The sequence below is a fragment of the Mauremys mutica genome, unplaced genomic scaffold, assembly GCF_020497125.1.
Source record: "Mauremys mutica isolate MM-2020 ecotype Southern unplaced genomic scaffold, ASM2049712v1 001529F_np12_obj, whole genome shotgun sequence".
Lineage (NCBI taxonomy): Eukaryota > Metazoa > Chordata > Testudines > Geoemydidae > Mauremys > Mauremys mutica.
The window spans coordinates 79-12,731 of record NW_025423230.1 but is presented as its reverse complement, the minus strand read 5'-3'; the positions used below and the strand labels follow the sequence as shown (position 1 = coordinate 12,731).

The 12,653-nt window shown below is 50.1% G+C and overlaps 1 protein-coding gene across 1 annotated transcript; it reads left to right on the top strand.

Annotated features, from left to right (window-relative positions):
* Positions 1-11,081: 11,081 nt before the first annotated feature.
* Positions 11,082-12,382, top strand: LOC123358172 (the record flags this gene model as incomplete). Its single annotated transcript, XM_045000875.1, has 2 exons — positions 11,082-11,795; positions 12,265-12,382. Coding segments are annotated over exons 1-2 (626 nt in total), but the record flags the coding sequence as incomplete, so codon positions are not given.
* Between the last annotated feature and the right edge of the window lie 271 nt (positions 12,383-12,653).

Sequence of the window (12,653 nt, the reverse complement as noted above, 5' to 3'; positions counted from 1 at the left end):
TCCGTCAATACACTGGCTTGGGCTCTTGGAACCAACTTGATACAGGTGGTCCCAAAGCTTCCAGCGCTAGGCTCACAAGGGGCAGTCCACATGCACAGCCATGAATCAGTCGGACTTTTTCCTTACCAAGAAACCTCACTGGCCCTATCCCTGTGGTTCTCAGGAGTCTCAAAGGCCAGGTGAGGCTGGCTATGGTGGGAGGCCCGGGGGTGGGGGGTGGGGAACCATCAGTGGCTGAACTTTCAACCCTAGCAAATAGCTTCTCTTGAAGTCAGTTTCTAGTGCTTGGTGTTATCATAGAATCATAGAATCATAGAATCTCAGGGTTGGAAAGGACCTCAGGAGGTCATCTAGTCCAACCCCCTGCTCAAAGCAGGACCAAACCCAACTAAATCATCCCAGCCAGGGCTTTGTCAAGCCTGACCTTAAAAACCTCTAAGGAAGGAGATTCCACTACCTCCCTAGGTAACCCATTCCAGTTCTTCACCACCCTACTAGTGAAAAAGTTTTTCCTAATATCCAACCTAAACCTCCCCCTCTGCAACTTGAGACCATTACTCCTTGTTCTGTCATCTTCTACCACTGAGAACATGGGTATGAAGATGGGCCACATTTTCCAGGCTATATTCAGTCTCTGGTCTGGCTCAGCTCAGTGCACCAACTGAGTGTGGGGGGAGGGGTGTGCAAAGAGGTCATTCCTGCAGCTGGGGGTCCTGTCCTGCACTTTAGGAGCGGAGGGTTGCTTAGAGTTCTTGCTGATTGGCCATATAGGGTGTGGGCGTTTCGCTAAATCACTAAATTAGCACAGAAGTCTTAGCAAACTGTATTTCACCCCTCTAATGTTGGTCAAGATACACATGGTGCCAGTGATGACCTGCCAAAATCTTAACAACCGGTTCCCTATAAAAAGTTCTGATTTAAGGGGGGGAATGGGGGAGGGGCCAGGGCAAGGGGAGACATACCCGTGGGGCCAGGGGCCCCTGCAGGGCCTGGGGCAAATTGCCCCACTTGCCCCCCTGGCAACCCTAGAGCTTGCAGCCCCTTCCCCCCTTACCTTGCTGGCAGCTCAAAGCAGCAGGACGACTCAGGATTTCAGCTGAGCTGCCCAGCTGCTGGCCATGCTGCAGCTCTGGGGGGGGGGGGCGGGGCGGGAGGGCTGGGAGGAGACATCCTCATGGGGCCAGGGGCCTGGGGCAAATTGTCCACTTACCCCCCACACACACAGAGCCCTGGAGCTTGCAGCCCCCTTACCTTGCCGGCAGCCCAGAGCTCAGCTGAGCTGCCCAGCTACTGGCCGTGCTGCAGCTCTGCGGGGTGGGGGAAGCAGGGGAGGGCCCAGGGGAGACATCCTCGTGGGGCCAGGGGCCCTGCGGAGCCAGGGCCAATGGACCCACTTGCCCCCTCCCCCCTGGCCAGCCCTGGAGCTTGCAGCAGGACCCCCCCCACACACCTGGCCGGGCCGCTCAAAAAGCGGCAGCAGGACGACTCCCGAGCTCAGCTGCCCAGCTGGTGCCGGCGGCTGGCCATGCTGCAGCTGGGGGGAAGCGGGGGAAGGGCCGGGGGAGCCTCAGCCTCCCCAGCTGGGACTCCTGGGAGCAACAGATCTTTGCCCACCCCTGGCCCTTTAACAACCGGCTCTCCACGGAGGTCTAATTTTAGCAACCGGTTCTTGGGAACCTGTGGGAACCGGCTCCAGCTGCCCCCTGCATGGTGCCTCCATGGGGCTCCACTGCTGAAACCTATGAGACACCCATGGTGCCCAGAGAGCAGCAACCACTCCTCTGTGGTGTGCTTCAGCCTGCCCGCCCTTGGCCAGTGTGCAGTCACTGGAGCCTGCTAGGCAAGACATGGAGCTGTTGAGTGCAGAGCCGATCTCAAGGCATGTGACTAGGTCAGCAGCACGCACGAGACCATGACATGGGCATGATGAAAGGAGGCAGTTGGATCTTCCAGGGGTACGTCTCCCCCGGGAGCCATGCTGGTGGCTTCATCTCCTGCTCTGGAAGGGGCAGCGAGGGCAGCCCACGGCACGTGGAGATGGCAGGAGGAGAGGCACGCAGCTTGGGAGAAGGGAAATGGAAAGCAAACAGCGCGAGTCCCGGAGCGAATGAGATTCATGTGTTCCATCCTGTAGCCCTGAGGTTTTCAATTCAGTGTCTTGGTGCCTTGCAGAAGCCTGTGATGACCCATCGACCCTGAAGAAGATGGAGCCTCAAGACACTGCAATTTTACTAACAATGCCTGGCCTCAGCTCAGAGCTTCACCTTTATTTCCCTCAACACATTCTCCGAAGGGCTGGACAGAGAGGAGCAGGCAGTCCCGTGGGACAGGGAAATCCTGCCGAGTTGTGCTTACAGAGCTCCGGCTCCACCTCGCTACCCAAGCAAACAAGTCCCAATCCTGACAGGATTTCCAGCCCACAGTGTCTGGCAAAGCAGCCCCAGCTCTTTGTTACAGCACACACCCACTCTGTCTCTTCCACAAGTCTCCATTGTTGTGAAACCAGAGCGTCTGTCTGCATTTGAAAGCAGCGTTGTCAAGGCTGGGAGCTGGGAGGGTTAACTCAGTGGGCCAGATACATGCTGGGTGTAATTCTGGTGGCTTCAGTGGAGTGAGTTGCTTTCCTCTTGGGTTGGTGCAGAGAAGTCAGTGATTGGACCCAGCAGTGTTCAAGAGTTTGCAGTGGATTTAAAGTGCCCACTCCCCACTGCCTCGAATGGGCGTCACGTGGCTAAAACCCAGCCCAACACTCTGAAACTGTGCGGCTAGACGTTTGCAAAGGTCACTCTGCAGTTCTCCAAGTTCTTTCCATTCACCTCTCTCGCCCCATGGGCAGAAGCGACAGAAGCTTCCTAAAAGAGGGCTGGAGGCCACCTCAGTATGTTAAAATGGAAACATCTAGTTTAAGAATGATCCATGTGAATCCTCGTGTGAGTAACATGTCATTGCATTAGGCTTTGGTCACGAGCGGAAGCACCGAACCTCTGCAGATCCGTCCTGCAGTCACTTCATTGCAATAGCAGTGAGCTGGACCCAGAGTTACCACGTCACAGGAAATTCTGTGCTTTGGGGCATTTTTACCGTTCTGAAATGGAACAAAAACAAAATATTTTATCTCCAGCGGAATCAAATTCCAAAAAAAGGTGGGGGGTCAATCAAAACGTTTCCTTTCTATAAAACTGAAACCTTTAATTCCCATTTCGATCTCAAAACTTTCCAGCAAGTCAAATGTTTTTAGATAAAAAAGTTTTTTTTTTAAAAAGTCATCTTAAACTGAAAAATGAAAATGTTCTAGTCCCAATATGTCAAAATTGGATGTTTCATTGTTATTAAAATGCTTCTTGGGATGTGGAGTAAATTCATCAAAATCTACATGTTTTTCAAAACATTCTGATTTGACAAAATTTGCATTTTGGGGGTAAAAAAAACAAATTTTGATGAAAATTTTCCAACTAGCTGTAGTTGTGACCAACTAATGGTATTTGTATCGTCAGCCTACTGTTCTTATTCTCTTGGTCATGATAGCTGAAATGAACCAATGCGACTTCTCCGCAGCTGCTGCCTCATTTTTAGTATAATTCATGGAGAAGCTACTTAAATGCTCAGATTCCCTTCATGACCCTTTAGAAGTCATTTCCATTCTCACTAGTATAGTCCAAGCTGAGATCTTGAGTTCTCTTTAAGTTGGCATATGGCTAGGCTGTTCCAAGAAATCAGTATACCGTATTTTCCGGCGTATAAGACGACTTTTTATACTAAAAAACAACCCCCAAAAATCGGGGGTCGTCTTATACACCGGGTATAAACATACTGTAGCTTCGGCTACATACAGAACATCCCTATTATTACCTTTTAGCCCGCTGGATGTGCCCTAATACAGTACTGTAGCTTCGGCTACATACAGAACGTCTCTGCGCTGATACTGTATGTACCGCGCTGAGCCTATCCCGGCAAGCGGTGTCATCTATTAATGCATACAAAGCCTGCTCGGATTGGCTGAGTCAGAGAGGCGGGCTATTACAACCTTTGCCAATCCGAGCAGGCTTTGTATGCATTAATAGAATACACCGCTTGCCGGGATTGGCTCAGCGCGGTACATACAGTATCAGCACAGGGATGTTCTTTATGTAGCCAAAGCTACAGTACTGTATTAGGGCACATCCAGCGGGCTAAAAGGTAATAATAGGGACGTTCTGTATGTAGCCGAAGCTACAGTACTGTATTACCGCACATCCAGCGGCCTAAAAGATTAGGGATGTTCTGTAAGTGGGTGTACAACAAATGGCTGGTAGAAAAGACCCCATCATGGCTCCAGCAAGAAGAAGGAAATTTGAAGCCAGTTTCAAGCTGAAAGTTGTAAACTTTGCCAAGGAACATAATAACTGTGCTGCTGCAAGTCAATATGGAGTAACAGAAAAGATGGTCCGAGACTGGAAAGCAAATGAAGATGCATTAAAGAGTATGCCAAGGAGTAAGTGTGCATTAAGAAGAGGCACACCACATTGGTCAGAACTTGAAAAGCACGTAGCAGACATGGTGCATGAGCATCGTCAAAATGGTTATGTAGTGACACGAAACAAAATACGTATGTTTGCACTTCAGTGGGCCAAATCTAACCCAGATCACAGCAAAGGATTTAAGGCCACTGTATCCTGGTGTACTAGGTTCTTGGAAAGGCATAATCTGGTACTGAGGCAAAAGACCAGAATTGCACAAAAATTACCTGCAGATCTCGACGGCAAAGTAAGTCTTTGATGAACTTATGATGTCAGAGGATGAACATGATGAGGATTTTGAAGGATTTTAAGTACCGGTAAGTCAAAACCATTTTAATTAAAATTATTTAAATCAAATCTGATGTTATTAAATGGTGTTGCCTCGGAAGGGGGGGTAGTCTTATACGGCGAGTATAGGCCAAAACCTATGTTTTAACTGGAAAATTAGGGGGTCGTCTTATACGCCCAGTCACCTTATACGCCGGAAAATACGGTAATTATCTCTCTGTTAGAAACCAACTTCTAGCCACAACCATGTCATCACAGCACCCTGCAAGTAAATTAAATGACCAGTTGTGTATATATCTCGCCACTGAGCTGACATCAAGCATAACCCAGTGACCCAGATCCTCAGCTGGTGTAAGGCAACTCAGTTGAAGTCAATACAATGATGCAGATTTATACCAGCTGAGGACACTCAGATGCCCAACTCCCAATGGGGTCTAAACCCATTGGGTCTAAACCCCAATAAATCCATTTTACCCTGGATAAAGCTTATACAAGGTAAACTCATAAATTGTTTGCCCTCTATAACCCTGATAGAGAAATATGCACAGCTGTTTGCCCCTCCCCCTGGTATTGATACAGACTCTGGGTTAATTAATAAGTAAAAAGTGATTTTATTAAATACAGAAAGTAGGATTTAAGTGGTTCCAAGTAGTAACAGACAGAACAAAGTGAATTACCAAGGAAAATAAAATAGAACACGCAAGTCTATGTCTAAGAAACTGAATACAGCTATAACCTCACCAGTTCCAGGAAGCTTCCTTTTACAGACTAGTCTCCTTCTGGTCTGGGTCCAGCAATCACTCACCCCCCGTGTAGTTACTGTCCTTTGTTCCAGTTTCTTTCGGGTATCCTTGGGTTTGGAGAGGCTCTCTCTTTAGCCAGCTGAAGACAAAATGGAGGGGTCTCCCAGGGGTTTAAGTAGACTGTCTCTTGTGGGTGGAGGCCTCCTCCTCTCTCCTATACAAAGTCCAGCTCCAAGATGGAGCTTTGGAGTCACATGGGCAAGTCACATGTCCCTGCATGACTCAATTTTTACAGGCAGCAGCCATGGCTTACCTGCTACCTTGAACGTCCTGGTGTAGACTTCTTATGTGGATTGGAGCCTCCCAAGATCCATTGTCTCTTAAGTGCTTCTTGATTGGGCACTTAACTTGCACATTCCTTTCTCAAGAAGCTGCTCAAATGCTTTACAGAGGCTACTTAGAAATCAAGCAAGTATACAGCCAATATTGCTAACTTCAAGTACAAAAATGCTACATGCATACAAATAGGAGGAGTGTATTCAGTAGATCATAACCTTTACGTAGATATGTTACATGGCATGTGTAGCATAAAATATATTCCAGTTATATCATATATACATTCATAAACATATTCCCATGAAGCTTTATGGGGTTCACCGTCACCCGCAGTTCCACCTTTAGTTCAGTACCAGTCTATCAGAATCTCATGACAAACCTCGGCAATGTAAAATAAGACTCTAGCTTTCAGGCCATTTTGATTTATCTGCTTTCATCTGCCTCTGTCCCTATATATCTGTACATATGTTAAGTCTTACAATAAAGCCGATTTTGTGTTAGGAGATCCTAGCACCCCATTTTGCATCTGCGTTCCTCCCTCTTGATCTCGGCAGAATTGCCTCTCCGCTGACTTTCCTCACTTAACCAGGCAGTGCAACTGCATCATATTTGCAAAATACAATTGTTAAAGTACAGGAAATGAAGCTGTGGCGTTGAAACAGAGGATTTGGGGGCGGGGGGGAGAGAAATACATTCATTAACCTGGCATGGTTCACATGCCTGTGTTTTCACACTCATTCAGGAGTTACAGAGGAGACTTATTAAACAATGCCCCATACCATACATGCCCTATTGGCTGCATTTTGTTATCGGGGGCCTGTGCCGTTGTGTTTTAAGCACAGGAGCTACCAGAACATCTGCGGATTAACAAATGGGATTGATGCATAAAAGGAAGTAGGAACAGGAGAAATTCTTTAGAACAACCCTGCCCCCACCCCAACAAAAAAGGTTTGATTTATTGGTGCATTAAGTTCTTTGCTTATTTGAATGGCCACACCTCTGCAAAGACCAAACAAATCACATTCCGATGCTGTGATCTAATTTGGGCTCATGCAGTTTGCAAGCAGGCAGGTTTCATGGTGAATCCCATCAGCTGAGCTGGTGAGCTGTTCAAAATGGCAAGCTGTAAAGTTGAAAACCATGAAAGGATTCCTGGATGCACAAACCAGAAGGGCTGTGGTTCATTTTTTCTTTAACAACTGGCTTACAAATTGCGGGACACAACGGCTGATTTATGCAGCTTAACTACAGTTACACAGTAATTTCCATGAGAAACATCCTCGCCTCTCAACGCTGCAGTGCGCTTTCAATTCTGGAACAGGACAAGCGCTTCCATAAAGTAACATTTCCTCGTCAAGGCTCCGTTGGCGGGAATATCCCACCCGCTATGACTAGTTTAGCAGTATCTGTGTCTATTGCCACTGTAGCCAAGACCTTTAGAATCCAGCTTTTCTGGCTGAGCAAAGCATATCCTGAGGTTTTGCCCTGATTCCAGTCTTCAGTGTAGCTGGTCTAATACTGTCCCGTTGTAGACAAGGTAAATGGTGTGTTGAACTGGTGTAGCTTATCTCTGCATGAAACCAGGCTAAGCTACACTGGTGACAATTAGCAGCATTACCTTGTTTACACGGGGGTTTTGCAATGGGGCCTGGAAACAAGCCAGATCTCTCCGTGTAGAGCAGTGCTTCCTAACCCACGGCCCAATCAGCACTCAGCTGCGGCCCATGTGACATCCTCAGAGCCATTCAGGTGGTATATATGCTGTGTGGATGCGGCCCACATAACACAGAGAGCTGCATGTGCAGCTCACAATGGTAAATACGTTGAAAACCACTGGTGTAGAGGGAGCCATAGAGAGGCTGGTGGGATAGAATTGGTTAAATAACCATGTTACAGTATGTTCGGATTGGTTAGTTAAATGTCAGTACAGTGACTGGCTAAGGTATAGCTAAGCAGAACTCAAGTTTTTCTGTGTAGTCTGCAGTCAGTCAGGAAGTAAGGGGGGGATGGGAACAGGGACTGGGGGTGGGGGAATTGGGATCATGTTTTGCTAAGGGGGGAATGAGAACAGGGAATAGGAACAGGGACACAGGCAAGGCTCTGTGGTGTCAGAGCTGGGAAGGGAGACACTAAGGAAGGAAACTGGAATCCTGCTTGCTGGAAGTTCACCCCAATGAACATCAAATTGTTTGCACCTTCAGACTTGGGGTATTGTTGCTCTCTGTCCATGCGAGAAGGACCAGGGAAGTGAGAGGGGGAAGGAAGAAGCCCCCTAACATCTCTCAAGGATTAATTCTTGAAAATAAATATCAGTGAACTGCAGCGCAATATAAAATCACTGCCACTAACGTGGGTGGGTGATAAAATACTAGCAGAGAGGTAATTAATGCTGAGGACAGGGCAGTGACGCAGAGCAATCGGATCCCGTGATAAGCTGGACCCATTCAAAGAAAACAAGTTTGAAAAGAACCAAAGGAAAGGTCCTACACCTAGCAGCAAAGCCTGCAGGCCACACCTGCAGCCTGGGGAAGTGTATCCAGGAAAGCACTAACTGTGAAGAGGACTGAGAGGCCATGCTGGGCAAGCCATTCAACATGAGCAGCCAGTGTGATGCTGTGGTGCCCAGGGCTAACGCCATCATTGGCTGGATGAAAAGAGCAGTGAGGAGCACAGGGAGGTGACGCACCATCGGTAAGACTGACCCTGGAATACTGCATCCAGTTTTGGCGTCCGCCTTTGAAAAAGATTTTGAAATATTGGAGATGGGGCAGCAAAAAGCAATGAAACGTTTTGAGGGCTGGAGAAAAATGCCTGCTAGTGAACTAGTGAAAGAGCTCAGCATGTTTAGATTATCAAAAAGATCAGGAGGTGATGTCATTGCAGTGTTGAAGTGACTTCATGGAGAGGAAATATCTGATATTAAAGGGCTCATTAATCTAGCAGAGAAAAACATAACAAGTCCCAGTGGCTGGAAACTCAAAAGAGACCAATTCATATTAGAAATAGGGCACAAATATTCAACAGTGAGGATGAATCACCAAAGGAATAAACTAGAAAGGGAAGTGGTGGGAATTCCCCATTTCTTGAGGTCTTCTAATGAAGACTAGATGCCTTTCTGGAACGTGTTTTGTCAAAAACTAGCTACTATGCTATACAGAAAGCAAGTGATATGCAGGGTGTCAGATTCCATGGTCTAATTGTCTCTTCTGTCCATAAAGTCTACTAATTTATGAACAACTGAGCGTAGCATGGGGAAGAGCGTCTCGTGTTCTACTGTATAGTCGGTGTCATCCCCACAATGAAGAGTCATTGAGTGGGGTGATCCAGGGGAAGCAGCACAAACATCCAATGTGGCTGGACAGGGGCAGGACATCAGCACTGCAGGGGAGGGGTGGGTGTGGCAGTGACATCACAAGGGCCTTTGGCAGGACCTCAGGCTATTGGACAAAGGTGGTGGGAGGCGATGATCTCACAGAGAGATCTTGACATCATCCAGGCAGGACAGGGGTGCAGGACAGGAGCAACCTTGGAGATCCCTGTGGCTTTGCTTCAGCGCATCTCCATCTCGAGGTCTCTCCTTGAGTACCGAGAGAATTCACATTTACCTACGTGAGCGTAACGAGCACCCTCTTCAGAGTTTTCTCTTCTTCAATTATTGATTTTGCCAGAAAACAGACGTCCCTATATAGAAGGTAAGAGCCTCTGAAAGATTTGGAACCTGTTCAGTCTGATCCATCCGGTGCCGGCTGATTTTTAGGAAAGGAAAACACTAGATTGTGGGGGCAGCATTTTATTTCCGACCTTGGACTTTGTCCCTTAGAATCACTGGGGACATTGGGGTTTCTCCTTTTTGTTTTCCCTTTTCCTGTCTCTCCCTCCTTTCTCTTCTTCTCTTGCATCTTTGTCCTTCCCCCCTGCTCTCCTTTCACCACCAGGACCTGTGTGTGCATGTGGAGTGGGGGGCAGGGGTGGTGGGGTTGCGCTCCAACTCTCCTTGCGGGAGGCCCTCCCAAAGATGTGGCTGGAATAGTGCTCTAAGAGTGACTCCCTCAAGTGGTGACCTACGACAGCTGGTGAGAACTCTCCACTTTCTGAGTCTCAGAGTCTCAGTGCTGATTGGGCCGAGCATGGGGCTATTGTGAGGGAGGAGACTCAGGTCCTTGTTACTCTCTTTTAAGACCAAGGAAATAAGCCAGAACCAAACGTGTTTGTTTGCTCTTGCTGCTTTTCTCCATTCGTTGTCTTTGAGCAATTCATGATCCTCTCTCTAATGGGCTAGTTCTTCTAAACTACTTACTGAATCATTAGGTTTTAATAAAGCCACATGCAAACCCAGACTGCCAGTAACAGAGGAGTCAGGCAGCACCCTACAGAATGGGGGACAGTCCGCTGGAAAGCTGTGACTCTGAAAAGGATTTGGGGGCCATAGTGGATGAGCTGCTCACCATAATCTGTCAATGTGAAACTGTGGTAAAAAAGGTTAAAGCCATTCTTGGCTGGATAGAGTAGTGAGTATGGAAAGGGAAGTGATCCAGCATTGGTGAGCCTGATACTGGAATGTTGAATCCAGTTCTTGTGTCCACATTTTGAATATTATGTTAAAAAAATTAGAGAGGGTGCAGAAAAGATTCATAATTGAGTGATTATTTCCTGGGCTCTCTCCCTGCCTCTGTGGGGGTTGTTGTCTGTTAGTTAGAACAGGAGTCAGGACTGTTGGCTTCTCTTTCTGGCTCTGTCCCCGCTTTGCTGTGGGACTCCTTGGGTAGGTCCAAGGGGAATAGGGTGGATTCTCTAACTCCTGGCAGCAGTGAGCCTGGGTGAGGAGGGATGCTCAAGCTGTCTGCAAAGGAGAAAGGGATGTTTCCAGGTGTTGAACGTCAAGAATTCTAAACTTTGCTAAAATGGCAAGTGTAGAGAAACAAGAAAGAGTTGGGGCCAAACTTTAACCATTGTCTTCTTTAAAGCCCATTCGGGGATGTGAGGCCGAGAGAGCCCAGTCCCACAGATCAATAGGCAGCAATGGAGCCCGGAGTGACGCTCCCTCTCAAAGGCAAGGGGAGCGGACACTAGGGCCTGGTTGCAATTGCCAGCTGTGGGAGGGAGTGTGCAGCAGTGGTTAGGGAAGGGGTCCATCCATGGCTCTGACACTCGGTGTGACCCTGAGTAACCAATGGTCTTTGGGACTGACCCCATTGCTCTAAAAGGATGAGACTTCCTGGATCTTGCAGCAGCAGCAGGGATGACGAGGGGGAACGTTGAGGGGGAGCAGATCATGCAATGAACTCCTGCCAGTGTGTGTAGCTTGCACTCCCTGCACTCCTATGGGGGGAGAAGGGGCTGCTCTGGTTGGAGCAGGGCTGAGGAGGGACCGAAAAGGCCCACGAGTGACCCCAGACTCACACCTGCTCCCCGCTCCATTCCAGGATGGCCAGGCTCCTGCGCAGGTTCAGGAGGAAGGCTCTGCAGGTGGCCCCAGAGCCTTCGGGAAGGAGCGGCCATCTTCCCAAGGGGCAGAGCCACCTCTCCGTCCCCGCTGGCGGGGAAGCAGCTCCCATCCAGGCCAGAAGGCAGAAGTTCCCAGCCTTCTGGAGATCAAGGCCAGCTCCCGGCGCAGGCGCCGACCTGGGAGAGGCCCCGACCAAGCCCAGGTGCAGCTGGCTCAGGATGAGGTTTTGCGGACAGGACCCAGCCCAGGAGGGGCGCCGGGCAGGGAGGCTCTGGGGCCTGTTATGTGGGCAGGAGCGGCCCCAGGATCCCAGCCCTCATTCCCAGCAGGGGGCATCGCCCTGCCCGGGCTCTGAGGATCTTTCAGCCCCCTCAGACCAGGAGGTGGAAGATCCCAGCACCAGCACCATCGGCTCAGCACGGGACAGCAGCAGTGCCTGGGGCTCCAGCAGCAGCGACGCCTCTGGACGCTGCTGCGTTGTTCCAGGTGAGGAGCCAGGCTGGGCTGAGGGAGGGGTGAGGACGGGGATGTGAACACCCTGGGCCCAGCCACTCTCCCAGGGATATGGCGGGGGGGGGGGGTCCCCCAGCCCAGGTGTCTGGCCTGAGCCACGTGAACCCCACTGACACCAGCAGCAGTCACACAGCTGCCCCTGCAGCAAGGGGAGCTGGGGGTGGGGGCATCAAGAGCTGCTGCCACTTTGTCCCTTGATGCTCCGGGGCTGGGGGAGTCGGCACCTCCCGCGGAGTCCTGGACAGTGGGGGGGGGGCTCTGCTATGGGCTTCTGAAGCTGTTGGGGGCTGAAGGCAGCCCTGAGAGGGAGGTGTGGGGCCCGATCTGCCCTGGGTGCCTGAGGTGGGAAGGGGGGTCCTTAATCCTGCGCTCCCCACCACGCCCCTGTCCTCCCCCCAAGGGGCAGCAGACATCCCCCTGTTCCCTTCTCTCCCGGGTGCAGGGACCCCCACGGAGTCAGCGGCGGAGGAATGGCTGGAGATGACCACAGAGGAAGCTGCTCTCAAGGTCATCGGAGAGCAGCTCCAGGGCAGAGACAAGGTACAAATGTTCCCCCCTGGGCTGGAACCAAGATTGTCCTGTCCCTTCCCAGCATCCCCACCCCCTGCCGAGGGTCTTGTCCCTGATGATCCACCACCCCTAATGGGGCCTTGTACATCCCTGATGTGGGACCCCCAAGATGGGGGTGTTTGTCCCACAGCTGCCGAGGTCTCCTCCCCCCACAGGCACTGTCCCAGTTCCCAGTCCTGCTTGTGTAGGAGTCGTGGGGGATTTGGACACTAGGCGGCTCCCCACAATCCCCCACTGAGGCCTGAGCCCTGGAGCTGGTGT